At 44.9% G+C, this 26,593-nt stretch overlaps 1 protein-coding gene and 1 pseudogene across 4 annotated transcripts in view; both read left to right on the top strand.

The window, feature by feature from the left end:
* Positions 1-26,593, top strand: part of KALRN (kalirin RhoGEF kinase) — a 727,411-nt gene that overhangs the window by 294,938 nt on the left and 405,880 nt on the right. For all 4 annotated transcript variants that reach the window (XM_075556312.1, XM_075556314.1, XM_075556313.1 and 1 more), the window contains exon 6: positions 2,996-3,118. In XM_075556312.1, coding sequence (XP_075412427.1) covers positions 2,996-3,118 — 123 coding nt within the window. The remainder of the gene's footprint in view (positions 1-2,995; positions 3,119-26,593) is intronic.
* Positions 21,631-22,496, top strand: LOC142454581 (S-formylglutathione hydrolase pseudogene; annotated as a pseudogene).

Here is a 26,593-nt window from a genome sequence, read left to right as displayed (position 1 = left end):
GTATTGCACAGTGTGTAAATGGGAGGGATGTGTCAGGATGACTGTCACAGCCTCACCCAGGAATACCCTTAGGTCCAGTGGGCCCAGCGGTTTTCCTCAGATGGCCACAACTTGGCTTGTTGCTGACAGCAAGGCTTTCTCTCCTCTCCTAGTGCATCCAGAACACACCGAGCCTTCTAGCTTGTTCCTTCAGCACCTGTCTCTAAAGCAGTGGTTCTCAACCTGTGGGTCACGACCTCCTTGGGGGGGGGTGGTTGTCGAATGACCCTTTCGCAGGGCTCACCCGATTCATAACAGTAGCAAAATTACAGTTATGAAGTAGCAACGAAAATAGTTTTATGGTTGGGGGTCACCACCACATGAGGAACTGTATTAAAAGGTTGAGGCATTCGGAAGGTTGAGAACCACTAGCAAGGAAGGGCCCTTCTGGGTGCTTTAAGAAAGGGCAGGGAGAGTAGAGCAGCCAGTCCACAGAGAGAACAACATGGCTGGCCCCACTATGAGAAATGATGCCAATCAGTGACTAAGGGCGATACAGGGGACAGCACTGGAGACACAGTGTGGGAATTGCACCTGACCTGATCCCACCACACCGAGGCAAATCACTGGGGGAATGCAGCGGAACAGCAAGGGAATGGAGTGGCAAGGTCCCCAGGGAATGCTGAAAGTGGACTTTGGGGCCAGGGCGTGGTGCCCCAACAGACTGGACTGGAAAACGCTCCTAAAGGCCAGCAAACGATCCCTGAACTAACTACAAGCTTTTCTCTTGTGAACGGTTTTGTTCTGTTCTTTGTCAGTGGTTTGTTTTTGTTGTTTTGTTGTCTGGTTGTATACTGTTGCTTTGTTTTCCTCTGTCTTGTTTTCGTGCATGTTAGTGTCTCCACAGGTCTGTCTGAATAGGACAGGCTGATGAACTATCTGGAGGAAAAACAACGGGACTGACAGTTCCGGGGGGACTTGGGGTGGGGGGGGTAGGGGGGTAAGGAAGTGGTGTTAACAATCACAGGGACAAGGGAAAAACATGGGACCCAAAATGGTAGAGAGGGGGGAGTGGCAGGCCTGGTGGGAAATGATCAAGGGTAAGGTTGCTTAGAGAAGAGGTATACTCTAGCCCAGGTGGCGACGAAGCATGGTAGTAGGGCAGGAGGAAAGTCAAGGGAGATGGAGGAAAGAGCTAGGAGTCAAAGGGCATTTATGGAGGTCTAGACAAGGACATGTACATGCAAATATATATAGGAGGATGGGGAAATAGATCTATGTGTCTATATTTATAGGTTAAGTATTAAGGTGGCGGAAGGACCTTGGGCCTCTACTCAAACACTCCCTCAATGCATGAATACTTTATTTTATTAAATTGGAACTCTATGATGCTCATTCTCCCGACACAACGGCTGGAGCCAAAGTGGGTGAACAAGTAAATGTGGTGAAGAAAGCTGATGGTGCCCAGCTATCAAAAGAGATAGTGACTGGGGTCTTAAAGGTTTGAAGATAAACAAGCGGCCATCTAGCTCAGAAACAACATGGAAGAACACACCAGCCTGTGTGATCGAGTGGTCCCGAAGGGATCAGTTACCAGGCATCAAAGAACAAAAAATCATATAATTGACTGCACACCTCCATGATAGGATCGCTGAAGACAAATGGGTGCATAAGCAAATGTGGTGAAGAAAGCTGATGGTGCCCAGCTATCAAAAGAGATAGTGTCTGGGGTCTTAAAGGCTTGAAGGTGAACAAGCGGCCATCTAGCTCAGAAGCAAAAAAGCCCACATGGAAGAAGCACACCAGCCAGTGCTATCACGAGGTGCCAAGGGACCAGGTATAAGGCATCATGCAAAAAAAAAAAAAAAGATATATGTGTGTGTATGTATGTGTATATGTATATATATATGTATATGTATATATATATACCATATTAAATGAAGGGGGAAGTGCAGAGTGGAGACCCAAGGCCCAAGTGTCGGCCAATGGAGATCCCCTCATAGAGGGGTTTAGGAGACGAGACGGGTCAGTCAGGGTGCGAGGTAGTACCGATGAAGAACACAGCTTTCCCCCAGATCCTGGATGCTTCCTCCCCCCAACTACCATGATCCGAATTCTACCTTGCAGGGCTGGATAGGGCAGAGATTGTACACTGGTGCATATGGGGGCTGGAGGCACAGGGAATCCAGGGTGGATGATACCTTCAGGACCAAGGGTGTGAGGGACGATGCTGGGAGAGTGGAGGGTGAGTGGGTTGGAAAGGGGGAACTGATTACAAGGATCCACATGTGACCTCTTCCCTGGGAGAGGGATGGCAGAAGGGGGGAAAGGGAGACTCCGGATAGGGCAAGATATGACAAAATAACGATGTATAAATTACCAAGGGCACATGAGGGAGGGGGGAGAAGGGAGGGAGGGGGAAAAAAAAGAGGACCTGATGCAAAGGGCTTAAGTGGAGAGTAAATGCTTTGAGAATGATTGGGCAGGGAATGTATGGATGTGCTTTATACAATTGATGTATGTATATGTATGGACTGTGATAAGAGTTGTATGAGCCCCTAATAAATTGTTTTAAAAAAAAAGAATTCAAGAAGGAAAAGAATGTTTTGAAACTGAGAGTGGTACAATGATACAATGCTGCTTGACGTGATTGAGCTATGGAATGATATATCTGTATTCGCTCCAAATAAAATTGTTTTGAAAAAAGAAAGAAAGGGCAGGGAGCTGGGAACAGTAAACAGCTTCCTGCCCCTTTCTCTCATCTCTTCACCACGTTGTCCTTTTCCCTCAGGTTCTGTAGAGAAACACAGAGGCTGACAGTGGGTCCTTACTGTACAGACAAAGCCAGGCTGGGGCCTCCCGGCCTTATGAATGATGATGCTGAGTGTCACTGGGCACAGCCAGGGTGGGGGAGGGGGTGGTTGTGTTTTCTAGACATGCTGCAAGCTTGTTGTTGTTGTTGTTGGACCCAGGACCCTTCATGATCATTCTGCATCTTCTCGTCTGTCCCCTCTAGATGTTCGACTGGATAAGCCACAACAAGGAGTTGTTCCTGCAGAGCCACACAGAGATCGGAGTCAGCTACCAGCACGCCCTAGACCTGCAGACACAGCACAATCATTTTGCCATGAACTCCATGGTGAGCCCTGGGGCTATGCCTAGCCCTGCTTCTGCGGGGTGGGAAGATGGGGAGGGGAGGAGAGGGGGTGTGCTTAGAACTCCATTCAGCCTGAGTGAGAATGAGGAGCTGCGGTCACACCTAAGGTTAGCATTCCGTTTGTCAGAGTAGGGAAGTGTGCCCAGCACGGGGCCAGCTAGCTCTCTGGGCTGCAGCCTGTGGCCCGTTTCTGTGGCAGACCCTGTTTTACACTGGGAAAGGAATGTGCTTGGGGTTGTTGAAGGCATTAGCTCAGCTCCAGGCCAGAAAGGAGGGTCGCCAATGCCACTTCACTGTGTTAGCTACCATTTTGGTGGCGTGGTGGTTACGCATTGGGAGGTGATTCGCAGGTCAGCAGTGCAAAACCACCAGGTGTTCTGTGAGAAAAAGACCGGGCTTTCTTTCCTTTTTTTTAAAAGATTAATTTCTATTTGGGGCTCTTACAGCTCTTAGAACAATCCATACATCAATTACATCAAGCATATTTGTACATAAATTTCCATCATTATTTTCTAAACATTTACTTTCTATTTGAGCCCTTGGTATCAGCTCTTCTTGTTTCCCTCCCCCTTCCCTCCCTTGTTAACTCTTAATAAATTATCAATTATTATTATTTCAATATCTTACACTGACTGCTGTCTCCCTTCACGTTTCTGTTGTTCATCACCGGTGGGGGATGGGGTGGGCAGGGGCCATTTATGTGTTGATCATTGCGATTGGTTCCCCCTTTTCCTTCCCCCACCTTCCCCCTACCCTCCTGGTATCGCTACTCCCATTTCTGTTCCTGAGGGGTTTATCTGGATTCCTTGTAAAATGGGGCTTTCTGCTCCTGTAAAGAGTTCCAGTCTTGGATGCTCACAGGGCAGGTCTACCCTGCCCTGTCAGGCCACTCTGAGTCGGCAGTGAGTTTGGTTTGGTTTGGTATTAATTTGGAATGGTGAAGAGATGACGCGCTTTGGGAATGCTGGAGAGGATTAGGGAAATCTAGTCTGGAAACGAGGAGCCATAAGGGACACGCAGTTGCTGCCTTCAGAGACTTGAAGGCTGTGTTGGAGAACATTATCCAGTGGCTTCCTGTTGTTCTTGGAGGCAGGCTGTCCAGAGAGAGCAGGTCCGTGGAGGGGCAGACAGGCCATGGCTCAGCAAGGGGGTGCAGTCGGGTGAGTGAGTTCCCCGTAATGGGGAGTGGACATGCAGATGCCGACTGGCCCCTTTGGGCAACCAGAGAGGAATATTTGCTAGCTGTTGGGCTAAGGAATTTACTGCTCTCCCTTGCGCTCCGTTTCTTCACCTGTGAAATGGAAGTGATCGAATCTGTTGTTGGGTTGTTGTGAGGGTTAGTTGATGTTTGTGACGCAGTCGGCCCTATGCCTGGTACCTAGTATGTCATCACAAATACAGGGAAAAGTGGTCTCTCAGAGAGTTGTGTTTATGGTGAGGCACAGGTTTTATCTGGACTAGACTCCTGCGGTTTTCCCATGTGAGTTTTCCAAGGCTTATTTCAAAATCCTGCTTCTCGAACCCATTTTATTCCAGACACGTGCAGCTTAAGTACACTGTGTACCGTGTCTCCTTCTCTCCCTCCGCCAGCTCAGGTGGCACTAATGGTCAGAAGAAAAGAGCTCCGCCATTCTCCAACCGCCTGTTTGTCTGAAACCCAGACCCACTGCCCTTTCGGCTCAGCCTCCCTGAGGTGGAGGCACAGACAGCCACTCCAGAGAAGCCTTTGATCTCGCAGGCTGAGATCTCTCTCTGCTTCGCTCACAGTGAGCTTGAGCTCACGTGAGCTTTATTTCGGTCAGGAGAGACAGGCACTTGGAAGCATTATTTGAACTCCGGTCTTTGACATATTACATTTGTAGTTTCTAATCATTCCAGCAACCTAGAAGCCTAGGTAATATTAACCTTCTAATTTCATTTTACATTTATGTAAAACTGGCCCATGGCAAACTACACACATTTTAAGTGTACAGTTTGGTGAGTTTTGATAAATAATGCACCTTCTTATCCACCAATCTAGTCAAAACATAGAGCATTTTCATTAACCAAGAACATTATCTCTTACCCCCTCTAATAAATTGCCAACCCCCACAAGTAACCCTTATGCTGATTTGCAATCATAGAGCCATTTGATCTATTTTGGATTTCTTAGACTGTGTCTGTGTTGTGTTGATGATAAATACCGTTGTTCTTATTCGCTCACTCAATATGTTTTTAGATTCATCTATTTTATTATGTCCGTTAGTATTTCTTTTTTTAAAAAATTGTATGGCTGAGTGGTATTCTGAATATACCAGTTGTTTATTCTTTTTCCTATTGTTAAACTTTTGTTGTTATAGTGACTGTTGTTAATTTGGGGACAATTATAAATAAAGTTTCTATGAATATTCCTACATAAGTCTAACCAAGTCAGAAATTGTAGGAACTGACCCCAGAAATCGTGTGTTTCCACAAAAAACAAAAAAACCTCCAAGTGATTCTGATGCACCCTAACATGTGAGAGCCACCAATTTAGTGTAACACCAACTTCCATACATGACACATACCAATTCTGCTCTATGCCAATCCCCATTGTTACCTTGTCCTTGCTACCACTTATTGGGAGGAGCCCTGATGGTGTACTGGTTGAATGCTGGCCTGCTAACTGCAAGGTCAGCAATTCAAAGCCACCAGCCACTCGGAGGGAGCCTGATGAGGCTTTCTTCTCCCACTAAGTTACAGTCTGGGTGTGCTAGTCCGGGCAGACTGGAGAAACAAATCCAGGGCTGCGTGTGTGTAAGAGAGAATCAAAGAGCAAGTTTGCAGTGAGAAAACATCCCAGCTCAATCCAGATATCTGTAAGTCCAATATTAGCCCATACATCCGACACCTATCTATAAATTCCTCTTCAGACTCATGCAACACATGTAATCATGCCGAAATGCTGGAAGATCGCAAGTGGGAAGTCTTGTGGATCCAATGGCAGTGGAAGCAGTTCAACACTGGCAGGGGTCTCCACGTGGCTCTTCCAGCTCCAGGACTCCAGCGTAGCTCCATGTGTCTTGTCAGCAGAAATGTCTCGCAGGGAGCGAGTGTGTGTCCTGCCTCCAATGAGCTATTTATCTACTTAGCACCTCTAAATGAGATCATCAAGCTGTGACCTGATTGACAGGCTAAACTTCACCCCTTCACTCCCAATAGTCTCAAGTTGACAGGAGATTATGTAACTACCCAGGCCACCATTGTCAACTTGACACTTTCACACAAGTCTTTAGCCATATATAGTTTTTAAACAAAACATATCTGTACCTAACAGGATAAAACTAAAATGCATAAAATTTAAAAATGTGCCAAAACCTCATTTAAACATAATATTCTATAAGTGAACAACACAACATATTCTTTTTATGGGGGGATTGTTTGTTTGTCTCCTGTTTTTTTAAAAAAAAACATTGTATTAGGGGCTCATACACCTCTTATCACAATCCATAGCACAACATATTCTATGCCTAATAATTGCAGTTAAGTAACACCTATACCATAATCTTGTAATCCTATGAATATATTCTCCCACCTATCAAAGTTTGTACACCAACCACTTCATGCCTTTATTCCCCAACTTTCGGATATCTGATTTCCTTTCTGCCCACTTATATCAACCCAGTGCTCTGAGGAGACAGTCATATTCTTTGATGTGAAGAATCTTCATTCCAGTTGGAACCTTGTGAGTCCGCTTCCATAAGCAAAGTCAAATCAGGGTAGGCCATCCATAAAGTCAGCCGCAATGTGCACCAGTTCACAGGCTCAAAAATCTTCTCTTCATCTGGTCAAGTTCTAGTCAACTCAATGTGCGTGCCTCACTTAGCCTCACCAGGGTGCCCATTGGCTGGTTTGCCTTTAGACCATGGGCCCCATCACAAATTCTCAACAACCCTGTCCCCCTTGTGCTAGGTCATGAACTTCAGACCAGTGAACCTGCTCTCATCTTCTCCTCTAGTCCCTGTGAACCAGGTCCATGGGTTTCAGTGGCCAGACTCAACCCACCTCTTTGTTGCTACATTTCTCCCACTTCCACTCAACAAGTATGGAAACCCACAAAGGCAGTTCTACACGGCCCCATAGGTTAGCTGAGTTGGATTCAGCTTGATGGCAGTGAGTTTGGTTTGGGAGTTTTTTAGTGTATGCTGGGGAGCGCTGGTGGTACAGTAGATTACATTTTGAGCTGCTATCTATAAGGTCAGTGGTTCAAGCCCACCAGTCATTCCTGTAAATATTTAGTCTTAGAAACCTTAAGGAGCAGGTCTGCCCTGTCCTATAGGATCACTGTGAGGCAGACTTGGTGGCAGTGGGTTTGATTTGGCAGTACACGCCAGGTTCTGTTCTAAGGGCCCCTTACAATCTCTATCGTAACATAATGCTTTGTATGCATTGTGTCATTAAGCTACCCAGTAACTTTATAAGGTAAGTTTGATTATTGTCTAGATGTTAAGATGTAGAAACCTAGGCCCTAGGATACTCTGGAACATACAGTAGGTGCCCTGTTGGTGCGAGACGAGAAGGGTGTGGATTATGGATGTTGGGTGGGGGCTGGAACTTGGTGCACGAAATAAGCCCTGGAAATAAGCCCTGGGGATGCGTGGAATTTGGCTGGTGATGGGTAGGGATGTCAGTCCAAAAGGATTTCAAGAAAGACATGAACATGGCAGCCTTGGACGTCCTTGAAAATTCATTCAGGGAAACAGTGGGCTTGTGTTGTCTTGGCAATGACAGGCAAAGTTTTTCATGGAAGCCAGTGGGTCCGTAGGAAATGCTAAGGAATGGCCCGACCCTACTAAAACAGCACAGTTTCAGGGACGGATTGCTCTGCTCTCTCACCCTACCGCTACAGGCGCCTCCCAGATGCACACCAACCAATGAAGACTTTAGGTTGAAACTAATTAATGATCTTTATCTGTAGCCCCTGTGGGGCTGCATTGTCTAATTTGAATCCAGACTTAGCCCACCCAAGGGGAACAGTGGGGACCAAATGGAGCAGGGAAGGCTGAGACAGTTGCTGAGGCAGCTGCGATGGGGGTGGGGGGGGGGGGCGCGGCGCCCAGGCCCTCAGGGAGAGAGGCCCCACACATGCTTTATCTACCTCCCTTGCTCAGATCTCTTCCTCATCCATCCTCGTCTCCTGCCCTTCAGAACCATGCGATCCCCTAGGCAGTTTGGTAACGTCTTGGGCCTGATTGGACTACTCCACCTCCACATAGCTGATGGTAGTACCTCTTGCCTCACCTCCATAATGCCATTCATTTCACCTCCCTCATTTCCTCGAGTCTGCGCCATGCCTTCTCACCATTGCTCAACGGGAAGAATGCAGTTACACTCGAAAGCCAGCAGCCCTAAGATGGGCACACAGGGCTAAGGGAGCGTCTGCATCCCCTCAGACTGGGGACGGAGAAGTGGAGCCTGTGACAGAGCTTGAGGATATGGAGCGAGTGTTGAGAGAACATGGACATGGAGAACCACAGAGGCCAAGGAGGAAGACATTTTCATTTTCTACGAGGCTTTTTAAAACATGCATGCCTTGCACTCGAGGCGGTCTGGTGTAGTGGTTATGCATTGGGCTGCTCAAGCCAGCAGCTACTCCACAGAAGAAGATGAAGTTTTCTACTCCCATACAGATCTACAGTCTTGGAACCCTTAGGGGTAATTCTGTTCTGTCCCATAGGGTTCCGATGAGTCAGAATTGACTAGATAACAGTGAGTTTTGTTTTAACACGAGATTACTTGTTGGTTGTAGAATCTTTGATCTCATTTCATAAATTCACTTCTTTTCCGAGTGCCGTTTATCTCCGAGCCTCTGAGTGGCATTCAGAATGGCCGTGGGTGTTGTTGCTGGGCAGGGAAAAGGGCAAAAAGAAGGGGAAAAATCATGGACTTGGATGGGCAGAAAAAGAATGGGGAATGGGTGGTAGGCAGGAGGCTTCCAGAGCAGAGAATGGGTAGGAAAGAGTACGTGACCTCAGGCTTCTGGAGGCAGTGGTCATGGCAGGTCTCTGGCCCAGCAGATGCCCTGTGAGTCTAGACAGGTTATTGAGCAGCAAAAAAAAAAAAACAAAGCACAGGGTGGCCATGCGTGGCTCACACATCCAAGCAGCAGGCCAGGATAGAATGTATGCCACTCCCTGGAGTTAACCAGATAAAGAGGAAAGAGGGCTGACCTCACGCTGCTTGGTGTCCAGTTGGAGAGAGGAGAATCCAGGCAGTCCATTGCAGTTTGATACGTGCAGTGACAGATTCATTACGCTGACTGCAGTCAGAATGTCAAAATCCTCGTGCTTTTAAACAACAGAGCTATATTTCCTGCTCCCCGATTGTGGGGCACTGTGTTCCTGACAGCCATTCAAAGACCCAAGCTCAGGGGCTCCTGTGTTTGCCATTGAGCAAAATTCCCACTCAGTGACTCATTGGGGCAGAAATTAATTGCCTCACAGAGTTTTCAAGGCTGTAAAGCTTTGTAGAAACATTCTGCTACATCCTACATCTTTCTCATATAGAGCACCTGATGGATTTGAACTGCTGACCTTTTATTTAGTAGCCAGATGCTTGACCACTGTACTACTAGTGATCCTCAAGCGGATGGAGCAACCACCATTTCAGATGTTGCCAGTTGCCAAACAAAGTAGGCAGCCAAGCACAGGTTGCCTCAGAAACCCCTCACCTAAAAACGACACACGTCACATTCACCCACATAGCATCGGCCGACGTAGTCCCGAGACCATGTCCAACTTCCTTCCAGTGGGCTGGGAAGTGTAGTTCTAGCCTGTGTCTGGGAGGAGAGTACAGGATGTTTGTCAGCAGTCCTGAAGACTGGCACAGGATGTGAGCGAGAGTTGGCTGCCATGAAATTTGCATAGAAAGTAAACTCTGGCCGTAAAAGAGAAGGTTTGGAGAGCAGGCAGGGAAATTAGCAACATTGATTGACTGTCTGTTTTGGTCGCAACACAGTCTGATGTCTTCATCTAAATGAGTGGTTCTCAGCCTTCCTCATGCTGCGACCCTTTCATGTAGCTCCTCATGTTGCGGTGGTGCCCCCCAACCATGAAATTATTTACATTGCTACTTTGTAACTGTAATTTTGCTACTGTTATGAATTGAAAGGGTCCGACCCACAGGTTGAGAGCCACTGATCTAAATGTAAAGGCACATTCCCTTCTAACTCCTCCCTATAATTACGTCTCATCCCGGGTTCCTTCAGTCACATAGGAGCAAAGCAATTGATCATAGGTGATTAAGAACGTGAACTCAAATCTAGTCAAGTTTGATTATCTGCATGCCTTGTGGATGTCCCCTGGTAATTTTACAGATCCGGGGCCTAGAATCTTCTTGTCACCCAGCCGCCTGGCTCTAAGGCAGACAAACTCATATTAATAAGGAGTAGAGAAACATAATTAGAGAGGTAAGTCTGTCACTAAGCCTCATGTTACAAGGAACTACAAAGCTAAGTCGAAAGAGCCTTTGGCTTTGAATTTTGCGCACCGCTGCTCTTCTCTTCGTGTGGATAACTGGGAGTTCATGGCTCATCAGAACCTCCCCATGGCAAATGCACGTTGAAAGTCTCCGTCTTTAGGGCAAGACGGGCAGAAGCTCATTGAAGGCGGTAAACATCTTCAGTCGCTGGGAGAGAGATTTCATATACCATAGCCAATTAGCATTTTCCAGCCCATTCCTTGGTTTCCCTCTGCTTTGGATGTGTACTGCGCTCAGGGGCCTAGTCAGCCTGATGGGGCCAGGTCTCTTCTGGCTGCTGCAGGGAGCTGTGGGAGAGAGGGGAGGGAGGGGAAACCTGGGGCCGCTGGACCCAATGGCCCGGGTCCCTGTGTTTATAAGGTGCCTTTGTTAGCCAAGAGGTTTATAGGTTCGTTATTAAAAGGAACTTCCTACCAAGAAGGGTGTCCACATCTCAAACAGGTAGAAGGAGGGAATTCCAGGCTCCTTTTTCTTGGTCTGAGTGACAGATGCTGCTGCCAAGGAACGGATGAGTACTACCCTGTTTCCCTGAAAATAAGACAGTGTCTTATATTAATTTTTGCTCCCAAAGATGCACTAGGTCTTATTTTCAGGGGATGTCTTATTTTTCCATGAGGAAGAATACAGTACACATTTATTGTTTATTGTTTTATGAAAAGAGACCTCGCACTTCCTGTCTGCTCCTGCTGAGCTGCGGCCAACAGTGAGCTAGGTGCGCGGCAGTGTCCGCCGCTATGGTCCAAAGTCCAGAGTTATGGTAGCTTTTGGGGGGCTTATTTTTGGGGAGGTCTTATATTTTTTGGGGTGCCCTATATTTCAGCGAGAGGCAAAACTGTAAGTAGGTCTTATTTTCAGGGGATGTCTTACTTTCGGGGAAACAGGGTAGTGGCTATGGCAGGATCTGTTCCTCGGGGAAGCGGGAATGTGGGTTGTCCTGCGCATTCTCTGAGGCAAGTCTCATTTAGCTCGTGAGGATGACACACAGACGTATGCGTATACCCCCACATCTGTACACAAGAATGTACATGTAGCATCCGTTGTTTCACGGGAAGGTGCGTTTGTGTGTATCGACTCCTGTGTTAACCATCGAAGAAACCAGTGATTTCCTATCTTTCAGGGAGGCCACTGATCCCTTTGAAATAGAATAGAGCCTCTGGGTCCTCTCCCTAGACTAAAAACAAACAAACAAAAAGGAACATATACTCAGATTTTAAAATACTGTCTCAAGGGATTTAGAGGAGTCAAAAGCCTAACTAGTCAACCCCCTAGCTTAAGGCCCCAGGGATCTCGTTATTTCACTCATTCTTCGAATAAGTGAGCTGACAGGCCAATGGTGTTGATGGTCACTCATGTTCCATGAGATCCCAGTGCAGAGATGCAGGCGAAGCACGTACGTACGGACTCTCTCAGAGACAGATGTAATGACAAACTAGTGAGTTCCGTGATGGGAGAGCGAGGGGTGCAATGCCAGGCTGACAAGAGTCTCCATGAGGTTCGAGATCACTCATTAAAATGTACTTAACTTTGATTGCTCCTTCACTAGTAGAAATTAAGATTGGTGGATTAACTCTAGGTTTTACCAGAGAACTTATCATTTAAAGAAGCCTGTAAGCACATTGCTTTGTAAACTTTGCACACACAAAAAGTTTGGAAATGATCCAAACTTACAATTTATCTAGTGTTCAAGTTTTCTGGGTGTGTCTAGTTTTACTACACTGGTGAAACACCCAGCTCCAGCTGAGGTGGCCTTCAGCAAGAAAGAATTGCACATAACTGAAACATGGAAGCAAACTCCTACGTGTTCTAAGTGGGGTGTTTACTGGCATCCATCTATCTATCTATCTATCTATCATATATTTATTATGGCTCTATTGCCCTGCTGAGTATTGTTGTTGGTGGTAGGTGCTGTTGGTCACTTCCAATTCACTGTGAACAACCTCCCCCACTACACACACACACACACACACACCATATACAACACTGCCTGGCTCTGTGTCATCCTCACAATTGTTGTTTGAGCCCATTGTTGCCACCACTGTCAGTCCATCTTGTTGAGGGTCTTCCTCCCCTTGTTGGCCCTTTGCCAGCAGGATGTGCTCGCCACAGATCGGTCCCTTTGACAGCGTGTCTGAAGTACATGATGAGAGGCAGTCCCACCGTGCTCACTTCCAAGGGCATTCTAGCTGTACTTCTTCCCAGGCAGATGTGTTTGTTCTTGTCTCAGTCCGTGGAATCTTCAGTTGTCTCACCAGCAGGGTCTCTACTTTGGTCTCCTGTATTCCTTGTCTTAGCCGTCATGTGCATACGCATCCATTGAAAATGCAGGGGGTCAGGTGCACCCTAGTCCTAAAGTAACATCATTGCTCTTCAACACCTTAAAGAGGTCTTGGGCGGTGTTATACGCTGAGTATAATAAATGAGTCATTCTGAGGGGGAAAAAGTTAAAACTGATTGATTTTTTTAAAAAAAACTTTCCATCATAACACATGCTTTCCCGTTCCCACAGGGAAACCCCTCTCCTTTTGATTTTCTTTCGTAATCAGAACAATAACCCACCCACTAAGCTCAGTAGGGAAATATATTCTCTGGCTTCTGGGGACACCTCAGAAAGCCAGATGTTTCCAAGTTCTTGAGTCCTGTCTTGGTTCATTTTGCTTTCTGTCAGGAAAACTTTTCTCATCAATTCCCCTTCCCTTGTGTGTGGCCCTCCAGCTGGTGGACAAGGAGGCAGGTAGAAGTGGGGTCAGATTGTGATTTTTAATTGAACAGTCCGATCGCTGCCAATGGGCTGGTTCTTCATGAAAATACAGTCAGAAGGGTACACACAAACATGACACATCAGTTTTGGACAATTTTAATTAGCCACTTCTTTGGGGGGAAACAGATGACTAATTGGTTTTGTTGAGAGTTTTATCATACTCAGTCATAGTCATTGTCTATCATACAACTGTGAAAATTCACATGAGAGGCAATAGCGTGTAGCTGGGTGGTAGGAATCCTCTCTGCTTCGTGTGTGATAGCTGGCTGCTTTAAAGCCCTGTTAAGTTTCCACGCAGAGTTGTGAGCCGCTTCTTCTGCCTTAGTTCAAGCCCACGAAGGGAAGCCAGCATGGTCTTTCTTGACTTTGTAGAATGTTGATGAACCAAGAACACAACTGAGAAGGTCAAAAGTACACATCAGTGCCTTGCTAGAAACTTAATCTCCCTCTTAAAAAACAAGGTGTGTGTGTGTGTGTGTGTGTGTGAGAGAGAGAGAGAGAGAGAGAGAGAGTAGCCAAACCTCTTGATTGGCATAGTCTGACACATCGGTGACCTACTACTCAACAGTGGTGGCCAGCTGTGATTTAGTGTGTGTCACACTGCACCGGCCTGGCAGGAACTCAGATTCTCACATAGAGTTCTTCAGAAAGAGCTCACTACCCCTCTTCTGAGCCTCCAGTTCCAGAATGGTGACGCATAATTTTCCCATTCCAGTTATCTTTTTGCTTCATCGTTTTAGAAATCGGAGTCTATTTTGGTTGTGCGCACTCAGCCGTCACTGCGCTTGTGACACCAGTCCCATAGCCTGCTCTGATTGACCACTTGGTATAGTGCGCCAGTCAGACCAACTGCAGCCAGGCCTGCGATGTGCTCTATCCGTACTGAGGGACGGTTACAAGTGGGCACCCCAAGGAAAGGCCGGGTCTGGTACAAGAGAGAGATTCTGCAGCAAGGAGTCTCCTGACCACACTCTTGGCGGCCTTCCTCCGGGGTCTTCGTCATCTCTGTGGCTGCTGCACTTCCCACCTCACGCAGGCAGCACTTGCTGTCCCGGCGGTCTTTCTCAACCTTGACGGGAAAAGACACCGTGTTTGAACAGCTGCAGTGCCCCTTAGGAAAACACAGGGCTGTTAATAAATGAAGCGATTCATCTTCTCTGGAAGGTGCTAGTCTCTTTAGTTGCCCTCCCCACCCCGATCCCACAAAGAATTGTGTAAAAAGTTGGTTTAACATGCACATTTAATTTGCATGTTGCAGATGTCTACCCCAGCTCCAGGAGTGGGGTCCCAGAAATCGGTGTTTGTAGTGAGTTCCCTGGTGAGTCACAGGCACATACCGTGGGAGAACTGTTACGTGGATGTCTGTACGTCTACAGAAGGCCGTGCTTTCAAATGAAGCATCTCAAGGAAGAGTTCAGCTGTGGGCTGACTGTGGGGGAGCTCCACAGTACCGCAGGACTTGTTTTCTAAATAATTTTAAGGATCTGAACATGGTCTTCAAGGCATACAGCCAATGAGGAAATCTCCTGAAAGTCATTCAGAACAGTGAGAGCCCGTGGTCAAACCAGGAGCTCTCCCACTGCTGCCCTGGCCTCCCCCAGGGAGACAGAAACGCCACTGCATATTGGTGCGGTGTGCACGCAAGCCTCTCTCGCCACAAAGTCCCCCTCAGGGGGCTGTCTTCCCGGAAGTGACAGGAGATGCTGTTACAAGAAATGCAGCCAAGTCGTGACAGTGTCTACCTTCCTCCAACCCCTACTCATTGGCCAGAAGAAGCCCACGTTGAGAAAACAGCACCAGGCATCCTGAGAGTCCCAGTCAGTTACTTTTGCACCAGCACAGAGGTTCCACACTGGGATGGGCAAGTTGGGTAGACCACGTTGACTGCCCCATCCCTTCTGCTGAACACTCAGCTCCCAAAGCAAGAGAGCCGGGCATACTGCCCCCACCCCAGCTCCAGTGATGTCCTCTAGGGGTTGAAGCTATTAAACAGAAAACTCCATATATTTTCCAAAGGAACCTGCTTCATTTATCGCAGAGTGTAGAGGAATCTCAAAAACCATGGAGGCAATGGGAGACTGATGGAGGAAGAGGAGAAACTACAGGCCCACCCCAGCTCCAGTGATGTCCTCTAGGGGTTGAAGCTATTAAACAGAAAACTCCATATATTTTCCAAAGGAACCTGCTTCATTTATCGCAGAGTGTAGAGGAATCTCAAAAACCATGGAGGCAATGGGAGACTGATGGAGGAAGAGGAGAAACTACAGGCCAGATGTCTCGCTGGGAAGAAAGCTGGAGAAAGAGAGAGCTAGACAGAACCCTCTCAGTGCCAGGAAAAAAAATCAATCAATAAAACTCATGTACGTCCCTCAGAAATTACCCATGCAAAGGAGACTTACTGTGATTGAATCCGTCTTTGGAGAATCTTGAGTTCAATCCAAACTGTATGCCAGGCCATAAAATAAACCTCAATATCATTTCTTTGCTTATTTTATTCTTAGCAGTTTTATTGGCACATGATGTACATATCATACAATCGCAAGAGTTCACTCGTTCAGCCATCTCAAAGAGGGTTGTACAATCGTCACCACATCAGTTCCCGAGCGTGCCTCCCCATGGTGCAAATGAGTGTGCAGTCAGTCCATTCTAGTGCCCCCTCCCCACTCCCACGCTCATCATCTACTGCTCAATCCCCTTTCCCGCCCTATCACCCATCCTAAGCCCCTGCTTTCTCTCTGTCCCCTCGTATCATTATACATCCACTCTTCCTGTACTTCACAGCTGGAGACTCCACAAAAACAATAGCAAACAAAATTGCACTAAGGTGGTAAGGTTAAAAACGTAAGAGTACTGGTATATAGACAAATAGTGCGTAAGAAGGAAAAAAACCCAACCACATTAAAAACAAACAAACAGGAAAAACATTACTGTCTTGCACCCAGATAGATTCCGGTCACATCTATAGGGTGGTCAACTGGCCAAGTTCTAAGTTCGATCCATCATAATCAAGATTACAAGGGTCTCTGCCTGATAGTAAGGCTGTTTGAGACTCAATACCATTTTAAAGGACAGAAATAATACTAAGTGTGTTCTTCAACCTCAATGTAATGAAATTAGAAATCTATCACAAAAAGACAAAATTTTAGAAACTCACAAATTCGTGGAGAAGGAAGCCCGGAGGTGCTGTCCGCTGAGTGCCGGATGCCTCACCTCCAGGTGAGTGGCTACACAGAGTCCGAAGGGGAGGTCTGGGAGTGGGAGCGGACTGGTGGGCAGTGGGCTTAATGGGAGTAATCCTAGCCAGTGACTCAAGCACAAATTCCAAAGGGATATTAGAGAATACTCTGAAATAAATGCAAATAAAGACATAGCCCGATATGTATAGGATACAACTAAAGCAGTGCTTAGAGGAAAACTTGTAGCCCTTATGGTCTATATTAAAAGGGAAAACAATCAATAAAAGGAGAGCGTTCAAATCAATAACTTAAGCCTCTGTGTAAGGCACTAGAAAAAGAAGAGCACACGGTGCCGAAACTAGCATGAGGGAGGAAATGATGAGTAGAAGGGGTTAATGAAATGGAAAAATCAAACTCCCTGACGCTGAGTCCGTTCTGATTCATAGCTACCCATAGGGCAGAGTAGAACTGTCCCCTTTGGGTTTCCAAGGCTGTAAATCTGTATATTTCTCTAAGTGGCTAGTAGTTTTGAACTGTTCACCCTGCGGTAACCAGCCCAATGTGTAATCCACTAAGCTGAGGAAAAACAAAATTGAAAGCTAGTTCTCTGAAAGGCTCAACAGGATGGAGACACCTTAGCTTGAATGACCAAGGTGTATGTGTGGGGTAGAGGGGTAGGGCAGACAGAGAATACTCAAATTACCTGAATGAGAAATTAAAGATAAAATAATCATTGGCCTTGTAGGAATAAAAAAAACTATAAAGGAATACTGTGAACTATTGTATGCCAATAAGTTAGTAATTCAGATCAAATGGTGTGTTAGGCTGGCTTGACTAGAGAAACACAGTGAGACTCATATATGTGTACAAAAGAGCTTTATATCAAGAAGTAATTATATATCAGGAAACATCCCAGTCCAACACAAGCTCATAAGTTTGAAACTAGTCCATAAGCCCTCTTCAGACTCATGCACTGATGAAGATGGCAGGGAGATCCCAGGCCGGTGGGTGAAAAGTCTTGTGGATCCAATGGCGTGGAAGCATCACAGGGCTGGCACAGGTCTCTGCGTGGCTCATCAACAGGAAGGTGAAAGCAGGGAGAGAGAGTGGCCCACCTCCAGAGAGCCATTTATCTTCATGGCACCTCCAAATGAGGTCATCAAGCTGCAACCTGATCGAGAGGCTAAATTCCACCCATATCTTCGTACAGGTGCCATGTTGGCACAATAAAACCAGCTCTCTCAAATGGAGCCATTCCTAGAGAGGCATAGACAACCTGAGTAGACTGGAGCAGAAATCAACAATCTGGATAGACGTATAGCAAGTAAAGAGATTAACTAAAATTATATATACCAAGCTCACTACTGTCAAGTCATTGTTTATCCATAGCAACCCCCTGTGGGTTTCCTTGTGGATTTATGGGAGTAGAAAGTCCAGTCTCTCTCCTGTGGAGCTGCTGGCCATGCAGATCACAGTCCAGTGCATCACCACTACATCACCAGGGCTCCTTTGAAGTAAGTGGTGTATGTATATTTTAAACCCTCCCTCAAAGCAAAGCCTAGGTCTAGATGACTTGACTGCTAAATTCTATCCAGCATTGACAGAAAGAATTAGTAACAATTCTTTAAACACTCTCAAAAGGTAAAAGAGAAGAAGATATTCTCTAACTCTTTCTATGAGGCCAGTTTTATCCTTTTTATTAAATATTGAGTTTATTATTTCTTGTACATATGCATAAGGGTTTCTGGGATACAAAATATACACATTTTAAATTTACAATACACCCAAATTGATTTTCTTTTAAAAAAAATCATTTTATTGTACAATTCTTATCGTACAATTCTTAACACAATCCATGCATCTATCCATTGTGTCGAGCACATTTGTACATTTGTTGCCATCATCATTCTCAAAACATTTGCCTTCTACTTGAGCCCTTAATATTGGCTCCTCATTTTCCCCCTCCCTTCCCAATGCCCCCTCCCTCATGAACCCTTCATAATTCATAAATTATTATTATTTTGTCATATGTTACACAGTCCAATGTCTCCCCTCACCCACTTCTCTGTTGTTCATCCCACAGGAAGGAGTTTATACATAGATTCTTGTAATCAGTTCCCCCTTTCCACCCTACATTCCCTCCACCCTCCAGGCATCACCACTCTCACCACTGGTCCTGAGGGGATCATCTGTCCTGTATTCCCTGTGTTTCCAGTTGCTATCTGTACCCGTGTACATCCTCTGGTCTAGCCAGATTTGTAAGGTAGAATTGGGATCATGATAGTGGGGAGGGAAGGAAGCATTTAAGAACTAAAGGAAAGTCATGTGTTTCATCGTTCCTACACTGCACCCTGACTGGCTCATCTCCTCCCCACAATCCTTCAGTAAGAGGGTGTCCAGTTGCCTACAGATGGGCTTTGAGTCTCCACTCTGCACTCACCCTCATTTACAATGATATGATTTTTTTGTTCTTTGATGCTTGATACCTGATCCTTTCGACACCTCATGATCACACAGGCTGGTGTGCTTCTTCCATGTGAGCTTTGTTGCTTCTGAGCTAGATGACCACTTGTTTATCTTAAAGCCTTTAAGACCCAGAGACTCTATCTTTTGATAACCGGGCACCATCAGCTTTCATCACTACATTTGCTTATGCACCCGCTTTGTCTTCAGCAGTTTCATTAAGGAGGTAGAGGCCAGTATTATCTTGAAATTAAAACTAGACAATCAGAAGAAAAGCATGGTATAGAGCAGTATATTTTATGAATATGGACACAAAAGTTATTGATATAAATTTAGCACTTTGAATCCAGTAGCTTATAGAAATAATTATACCCTATAACCAAGTGGCTTCTATCCCAAGAATTCAAGGTTTGTTTAGCATCCTAAAATCAATCAGTGCAATACAGTGTACCCAGAGAATGAAAAACAATAAAACACATGATCAACTCATTGGATACATGGAAATCATTTGACAAAATCAAGGACATTTGTGATAAGAACACCCGACAATGAAGGGAGACAGTGGTCCATGTAACACATGAAAAAATAATTTATAAATGATCAAGGGCTCATGCGGCAGGGAGGGTGGGGGGAGGGGGAGCTGATACCAAGGGTTCAAGTAGAAAAATGGTTTGAAAATGATGATGGCAACCTATGTTCAAATGTACTAGACACAGTGGATGGATGTTTATGATAAGAGCTGTAAGAGCCCCAATAAAATGATTAAAGAAAAAAAAAAGGACACTCTACAAACTAGGAATAGAAGGGTTCTTCCACATCGTGACAAAGGGTGTCTATGAAAACCTGCAGCTGCCCTTATACTTCATGGTGAAAGAGTGGATACATTTCCTCTTACATTAGGGACAAGAACAGTGTGTCCTTGCACTGTTTCTAGTCAGTGCTCTGCTAGAAATCCTAGATTGGTCAGTTGTGCCAGAAAAAGAAATGAAAGGCACCTGTTTGTCATGATCTTGTATATGGAAAATCCTTAATAGTCTACTGATAATGATTTGGGCGAACAAATTAGCTCAGCAAGGTTGAAGGTTCCGATATCATTATAAGAACGATCTGAATATGAAATTATGAAAATAATTCCATTTATAGTAGTTTCAAAAATAGTAACACACTTAGAAGTAAGTTCAACAAAAGAAATTCAAGACACATAATCTGACAACTGCTGAACACTGTAGAAAGAAATTAATGAGGTGAGTACGTTGAGAAGCATATTCATACATCAGAAGACTCATCACTGTGCCAGTGGCAACACTCCCCGAGTTACTCTACAGATTCAGTCTAATCTTTATGCAGATATCGTCTGGGTCCTTTGTAGGAATTGACAAACCAATTCTAAAATTCGTATGGAATCACAAGGGCTCCCAAACAGCCCAAACAACCTAGAAAGGCAAGAACAAAGTAGAGGGACTTGCACTTCTAGTTTGGAAACCCACTGTACAATTACAGTAGTCATGATGTGTGGTTTGGACACCAAGATAGACATATAGGTCAATCAAACAGAATTGAGATATCAAAAATAAACCCATGTGTGCACAACCCACTGAATGGGGGAAATAGTGTTTTCGACAAATGGTCCTGGTACAAAAGCAGGAAGTTGGATCCTTACTTGACACCACATACAAAACTTACCCAAATGAACCAGGAAACTAAATGTGAAAAACTATATGAAAATATAGGAGTAAATCTGAAATTTAAGTTTGGCAATAGATTCATAGAACAGCAAAAGCATGCTGGGGGAAAGAAAAACATATTTGACTTATTGAAATTAAAATATTTTGTGTTTCCAAAGATTCAAGAAAGTGAAAAGGCAGCACAAACCCTGGGAGAAAATAGCCGCAAATCAATTTCTGATGATGTTAGGATGCCCTGGTGCTGAGGTAGGGCCAGCATTGAGCTGCTAGCTACAAGGTTGCCCGATTCCCCCCACCGAGCACTGCACAGGAGCAAGATGAGACTGCCTGCTCACATGAACGCTAGATAGGATTGCGGGGCCAGAATTGACAAGACAGCGATGGCATTTGGTTTGCATGTTGGGTGCCATTGATTGGTTCTGACTCATCCTTTTCTATGTCTGAGAGCAAAACACTGCCTGGTCGTGGACCGGTCTCACAGTCATTGCTTTGTGTAAGCCTATTACAGTAGCCGCTGTGTCGATCCATCTTGTAGAAAGCCGGCCTCTTTGTCACTGACGCTCTGCTTTATCAAGCACAATATCTTCCTTCTGATGGCATGTCCAAAGGATGGAGACCATCCTTGCTTCTAAGGGAAATGCTGACTGAATTTCTTCCAACACAAGTGTGTCTGCTTTTCTGGCAGTGCATGGTGTAGTCACTGTGTTTCCCCAAAATGTTCCTTCCAATGCATCCATTCTCCTCCGTGCCTCGTTTTCCATAGCAAATGTGACGAATGGAAATCTAAGGGGTCTTCAAAAAGTTCATGGAAAATTGAATTAAAAGGTAATGAAGTTCTTCTGTTTCCTCTTCCACCCAAGGGGCATCTTTCCTTCGGCGCAGACTAAAAAGCAAGTAGCAGGTGCACAGGGAGGAATGGCATTGAGGCAGATGTCCAGCACCAGGTGCTTTGGAGGCTTACAGAAAGTGTTTGAACATCAGGGCAGCGCCGAACTGAACTGCAGCATGAAGTTTGCTGTCTACCCATCACCAACAGCAGAAACTGCAAAGTGTCTGGCATCCTATGAGATGTCTGGCTTAATTCATAAACAACAAAATTTTACATCAAAATATGGTTATCACAAGCGGCCTCAGAACATGAGCGGGTCGCTGTGGCTCTAGACACCAGCCCTTGGGGCTGCCATATTAAAGGAGGAGATGAGAGCTGATGCTTGGGCACTGATGCTGCATTTTGATGTGGACGCCACTGAAGTTCCTTGGAAAACAAACTGAAGAATGTACTCTTCGGTGACGTAAGAGCTTTCCCAACTCACAAATGTCAGTTTTCCAGTGGATCCCCTAGCAAATGTCTCTCTGGGCCATTGTAGGGAGGCCATGGAGTTCTGATCTGTACTCTGAAAAATCCTGGAAAATATACATCAGTTCCAGCACTCGTTCCACTTGGCGACCCTGTGCCCTGACCTTGGGGCAAAAAAAAAAAAAAAAGTTTTTAGTGGACATTTGGGATCCGATCAAAGCAAGTGGAAGGCTTATAATGTTCTTCACCTGGTGACGTCCTATCCAGGGTCCCGGCTGTTCATACTTGTTGACCAAGGAGCAGATGACGAGTCCCTTTCAGATGGACACTTACTGACTCATGACCTCATAGCTGCCTGCACAGAAAAAAAATCCCCATGAGTTTTGGGTTGCAAGAGAATTATACTCATAGCTCCTGCTTCATTGAAGTCTTATTATCAGTCACATCATGCAGAATCCCTGAATTTATGAACGATATCAGGTAATAGTTTTCAGAATTAGAAGAGTTAATGATAAACCAAATTACAGAGGAAAAAAGATGTTTCAAAACAGTGGCCCTGTAACTGAGTTTCATTTTATAACTGAATCTCCTTGATAAATATATAAAACCTTAAAAAATAGTAATGAAATCTTTCCATGAACTTTTGGATGCCATTTTGTATCATGCTTTGGTCAGGAATCCCTTAGAACTCAGAGTGACATTTTTGCATTTTAACACCTTGAAGCGCACCTGCCCTGTGCAGTGTGTGGTTTGATTTCTCGCCTGCGACTTCCGTGGGTGTTGATTGCAGATCCAAGTAAAAAATGAAGTCCTTGACAACTTCGATCTTTTCCCCATTTATCATGACATTGCTTACCGGTCCATTTGTGAGGATTTCTCTTTTCCTTATGTTGATGTGCACGTCATCCTGAAGACGGTCGTCTCTGTAAGCCCTTCTTGTCCTCTCGGCCTTCGGCAAGCAAAGTTGTGCCATCTGCAGGTTCCATCTGCTAATGAAGTTTTCTTCAATCCTCATGCTGTGTTTTTCTTGTATAAACCAACTTCTCAGTTATGATTTGCCCAGCATGTATATGGAATAAGTGTGGTAAAAGGGTGCAAACCTGGCACATCAACTTTGCTTCTAAACCGTGACTTTAAACCTATCTCTGTTTGAAAGACTATGGCTTAGTCTACGTACAGATTCCACATGAGCGCAACGAACTCTTATGAAATCCCCATTCTTGGCAACCTTACCTGTAATTTGTCGTGGTGCATGCACCATGGGACGCTTTTGCATAGCGAATGAAACCAAAAAACTTCTTTTTTGGTATTCTCTGTCTTCAGCCAGTATTTAGCTGACATAAACAATGATCTCTTGTTTTCTTCCTCTGAATCCAACTTGAATTCCCAGCAGTTCTCTGTCAATGCATCGCTGTAACCATTTTTGAGTTACTATCAATTTTTTTACTTGCGTGTTATATTCATGATACATTTAGTGTCCAAAATGTGGTTGGATTACCTTTCTTTGGAATGGGCACAAATATGCATCTCTTCTTGTTGATTGGCCAAGGTGACTGGCTTTGACAAATAAACTTCCAGCATTGCATCTGTTTGTTGAACTATCCGAGCTGCTGTTCAGTCATTTCCTGGAGCATTGTTTCTTTCCATCCCCTTCAGTGTATCTTAGAATTATTCTTTCAATGCCATGAATTCTCTATCTTTTGATTTCGCTTGAAATGATTGAATGTCTAAAAAAAGAAAAAGAAAAAAAGAAGTGATTGATATGTCAACCGATTCTTGTTGAAGCAGTAGCTCTGTATTTTCCTTCCACCTTCGGTTGATGCTTTTGGTGTCATCCAATATTTTGCTCAGAGAATCTTTCGTGTTGCAACTCAAGACTTGAACTTTCTCCTCAGTCACTTCATCTCCAGAAAGGCTGAGAGTGCTCTTCCCTTTGACTCCCTAACTCGGTCTTTGTCCGTTCCATCGTGCTAGTCAGTCTTGTCTTCGCCAGCCACCCTGGGGATCCTTCTGCTGGGTTTGTCTGCTCATCGTGTCCTCCTTCTATTGCAGTTTCTCTACATCAAGAATAAGTGTCAGCATCTCCTCTGACGACCGTTCGGGTCTTTTCTTTCCAGTCTTTGTAATGACTGCTTATCAGCCCACCACTCGTCTGGCCTTCAGTCCCTTAGTGTTCAGCGTGGTAACTCTTCCTGAGAAGGCCCGTGAATTCGGGTGGGATATACGCAAGGTCATAGTTTGCCTTTTGCCGATTTGTTACGGTTTTCTTCAGCATCAATTTGAACTTGCATGTTGGCATTGATGATCTGTCCCACAGTTGGCTCCTGACCTTCTTTTGACTGATAATAGTGAACTTTTCCATCATCTCTTTCCACGGAGATGGTCAACTTAATCCCTGTCTATTCTGTTCAGCGATGTGTACATATATAGTTACCATTTATACCGGTGTAAAAATGCATTTCTAATGAATACGGTGTTGATCGTGCAAAATCCCCTCAGGTCATCTCTGGCTTTATGTCTGTCACCATGGCCATATTTGCCAAGGATTGACCCTTTCTCTTTGTTTCCACCTTTCACATACCAATAACCAATCATTATAAATGCATCTCAATTGCTTGTTTCATGAATTTCAGAATAAAGAAGTTGGTTAAAAAGCTCTAATTTCTTCATTTTGCCCTCAGTGGCTGGCACATAAATTTACATAATGGCATATTAACCGGTCTTCCTGAAACCAAAATCCAGTGCCATCGAGTTGGTTCTGACTCGTGGTGACCCTATAAGGACAAGGTACAGCTGCCCCTGTGAGTTTCTAAGATTGTCAGTCTTTATGGGAGTGAAAGGTAGTTTCAATCTGCTGACCTTGTGGTTAGCAGCCCAACATATAGCCACTGTGCCACCAGGGCTCCTGGTCTTCCTTATGGGCAGGCATGTGGCTGTTATCCGACTATTGAAATGCTCTTTTTACCATGACTGTAATGCCAATTCTTCCCTATTTTTCATCCCCATCAGAGTAGACAATATGTTTGTGTGATTTAAAATAGCCAGTCCCAATTCACTTCCACTCGCTAATGCCGAGGATGGAGATCTTAAAGCAATTCATTTCGCTTTTGAAAACTCCCATTTTTCTGAGATTCATACTTTGTGTAGATTCATACTTTGCAGATCCCATGTTCTGGTTGCCAGCAGATGCCCACAGCTCCAACACCAGTAAATGAAGGTCCTGAGAGCTTTCCTCCATCTGTTTCATTATGGCCAACTCTACTACAAGGAGGCAGCCTTTCTCAAATCGAATTTCCAATACCCTCCACCCTGAAGGCTCATTTTCTGGGATTGTATCAGACGGTGTTCAGTAGATTTCACCGGCTAATGTTTGTTAGAAGTAATCGTAGGGTCACCTTTCTTATCTAGCTTAGTCTCCACCCTCCACTGAGACGTGTCCACCCCAGATGACCCTGCTGGTATTTCAAATACTACTGGGGAACATTCAGCATCGTAGCAACACACAAGCCACCACAATGTGACAAATTGATCACCAAACACCAGGCTCACTGCCACTGCGATCAATTGAATGCTGCTGGCTCACAGCGACCCTGCAAAGTGATAAGACAGAGAAGAGACAATGCAAAAAATCAGAGAAGTATTTTCAAATCATATTTCTTGTGAGTTACATTTAGAATATACAAAGAACTCTTAAAATGGAACAATTAAAGGACACATAATTACAGTTTTTAAAGTGGAAAGGATCTGAATAGATATTTCTCCAGATAAGACACACCAATGGCCAATGAGCACACAAAAAGATGCCGGCCATCATAAGTTGTCAGGGACATGCAAATCAGAATCACAATGCGACACCATTGCGCTCCCAGTGAAACAACGGTCATCAAGAAGTCGAAGAGTACCCAGTCTTAGCCAGGCTGGGGAGCCATCTGAACCCTCAGACACTGCTGGTGGAAATGTGAAACTGTGCGTCCACCGAAGAGAATCATCTGGCCGCTCCTCGAATGGTTACATTTAGAGTTGCCTTGGGATCCAGCCCTTCCACTGCTTGACATACATGTCAGAGGAAGAAACGCGTATGTTCACATGAAACTGTACATGACTGTTTATGCCAGAATTATTCATAATAACCAAACTTAGAAACAGCCCACATGCTCAGCAATGGATGAGTGGATAGAGAAAAGATGGCATATTACACAAATATGGAATATTATCCAGTCGCGAAAAGCAATGAAACCACGATATATGCTACAACCTGGACAGAGCTTGAAAACATTGTTAAAGTAAAAGAAGCCAGTCACCGAAATCTGTGCGTGACACGGTATGTTTATGTGAAAAGTCCTGACCAGACACACCAGAACGTCCCTGGATTGTTACTTAGGGCTGAAAGCTTTGAGAAGAAGAGAAAGCAAAAGCCAGAGTGTCTTGTTCAGATTATAAAAATGTTCTAAACAGACCGGTGGTAGTTGTACATAGCGGTGCACCGTGACAATATTTAAAAGCACTGCATTGCATACTTAATGGGAGAATCATACAATATTTTAATTATAACTTCATAGAGCTGATAGCAATATAGACAGA

Source organism: Tenrec ecaudatus, chromosome 8 (assembly GCF_050624435.1).
Source record: "Tenrec ecaudatus isolate mTenEca1 chromosome 8, mTenEca1.hap1, whole genome shotgun sequence".
In the NCBI taxonomy this organism is placed as follows: domain Eukaryota; kingdom Metazoa; phylum Chordata; class Mammalia; order Afrosoricida; family Tenrecidae; genus Tenrec; species Tenrec ecaudatus.
The sequence above is the reverse complement of the archived record's forward strand: the minus strand, read 5'-3'. Positions and strand labels throughout refer to the sequence as shown.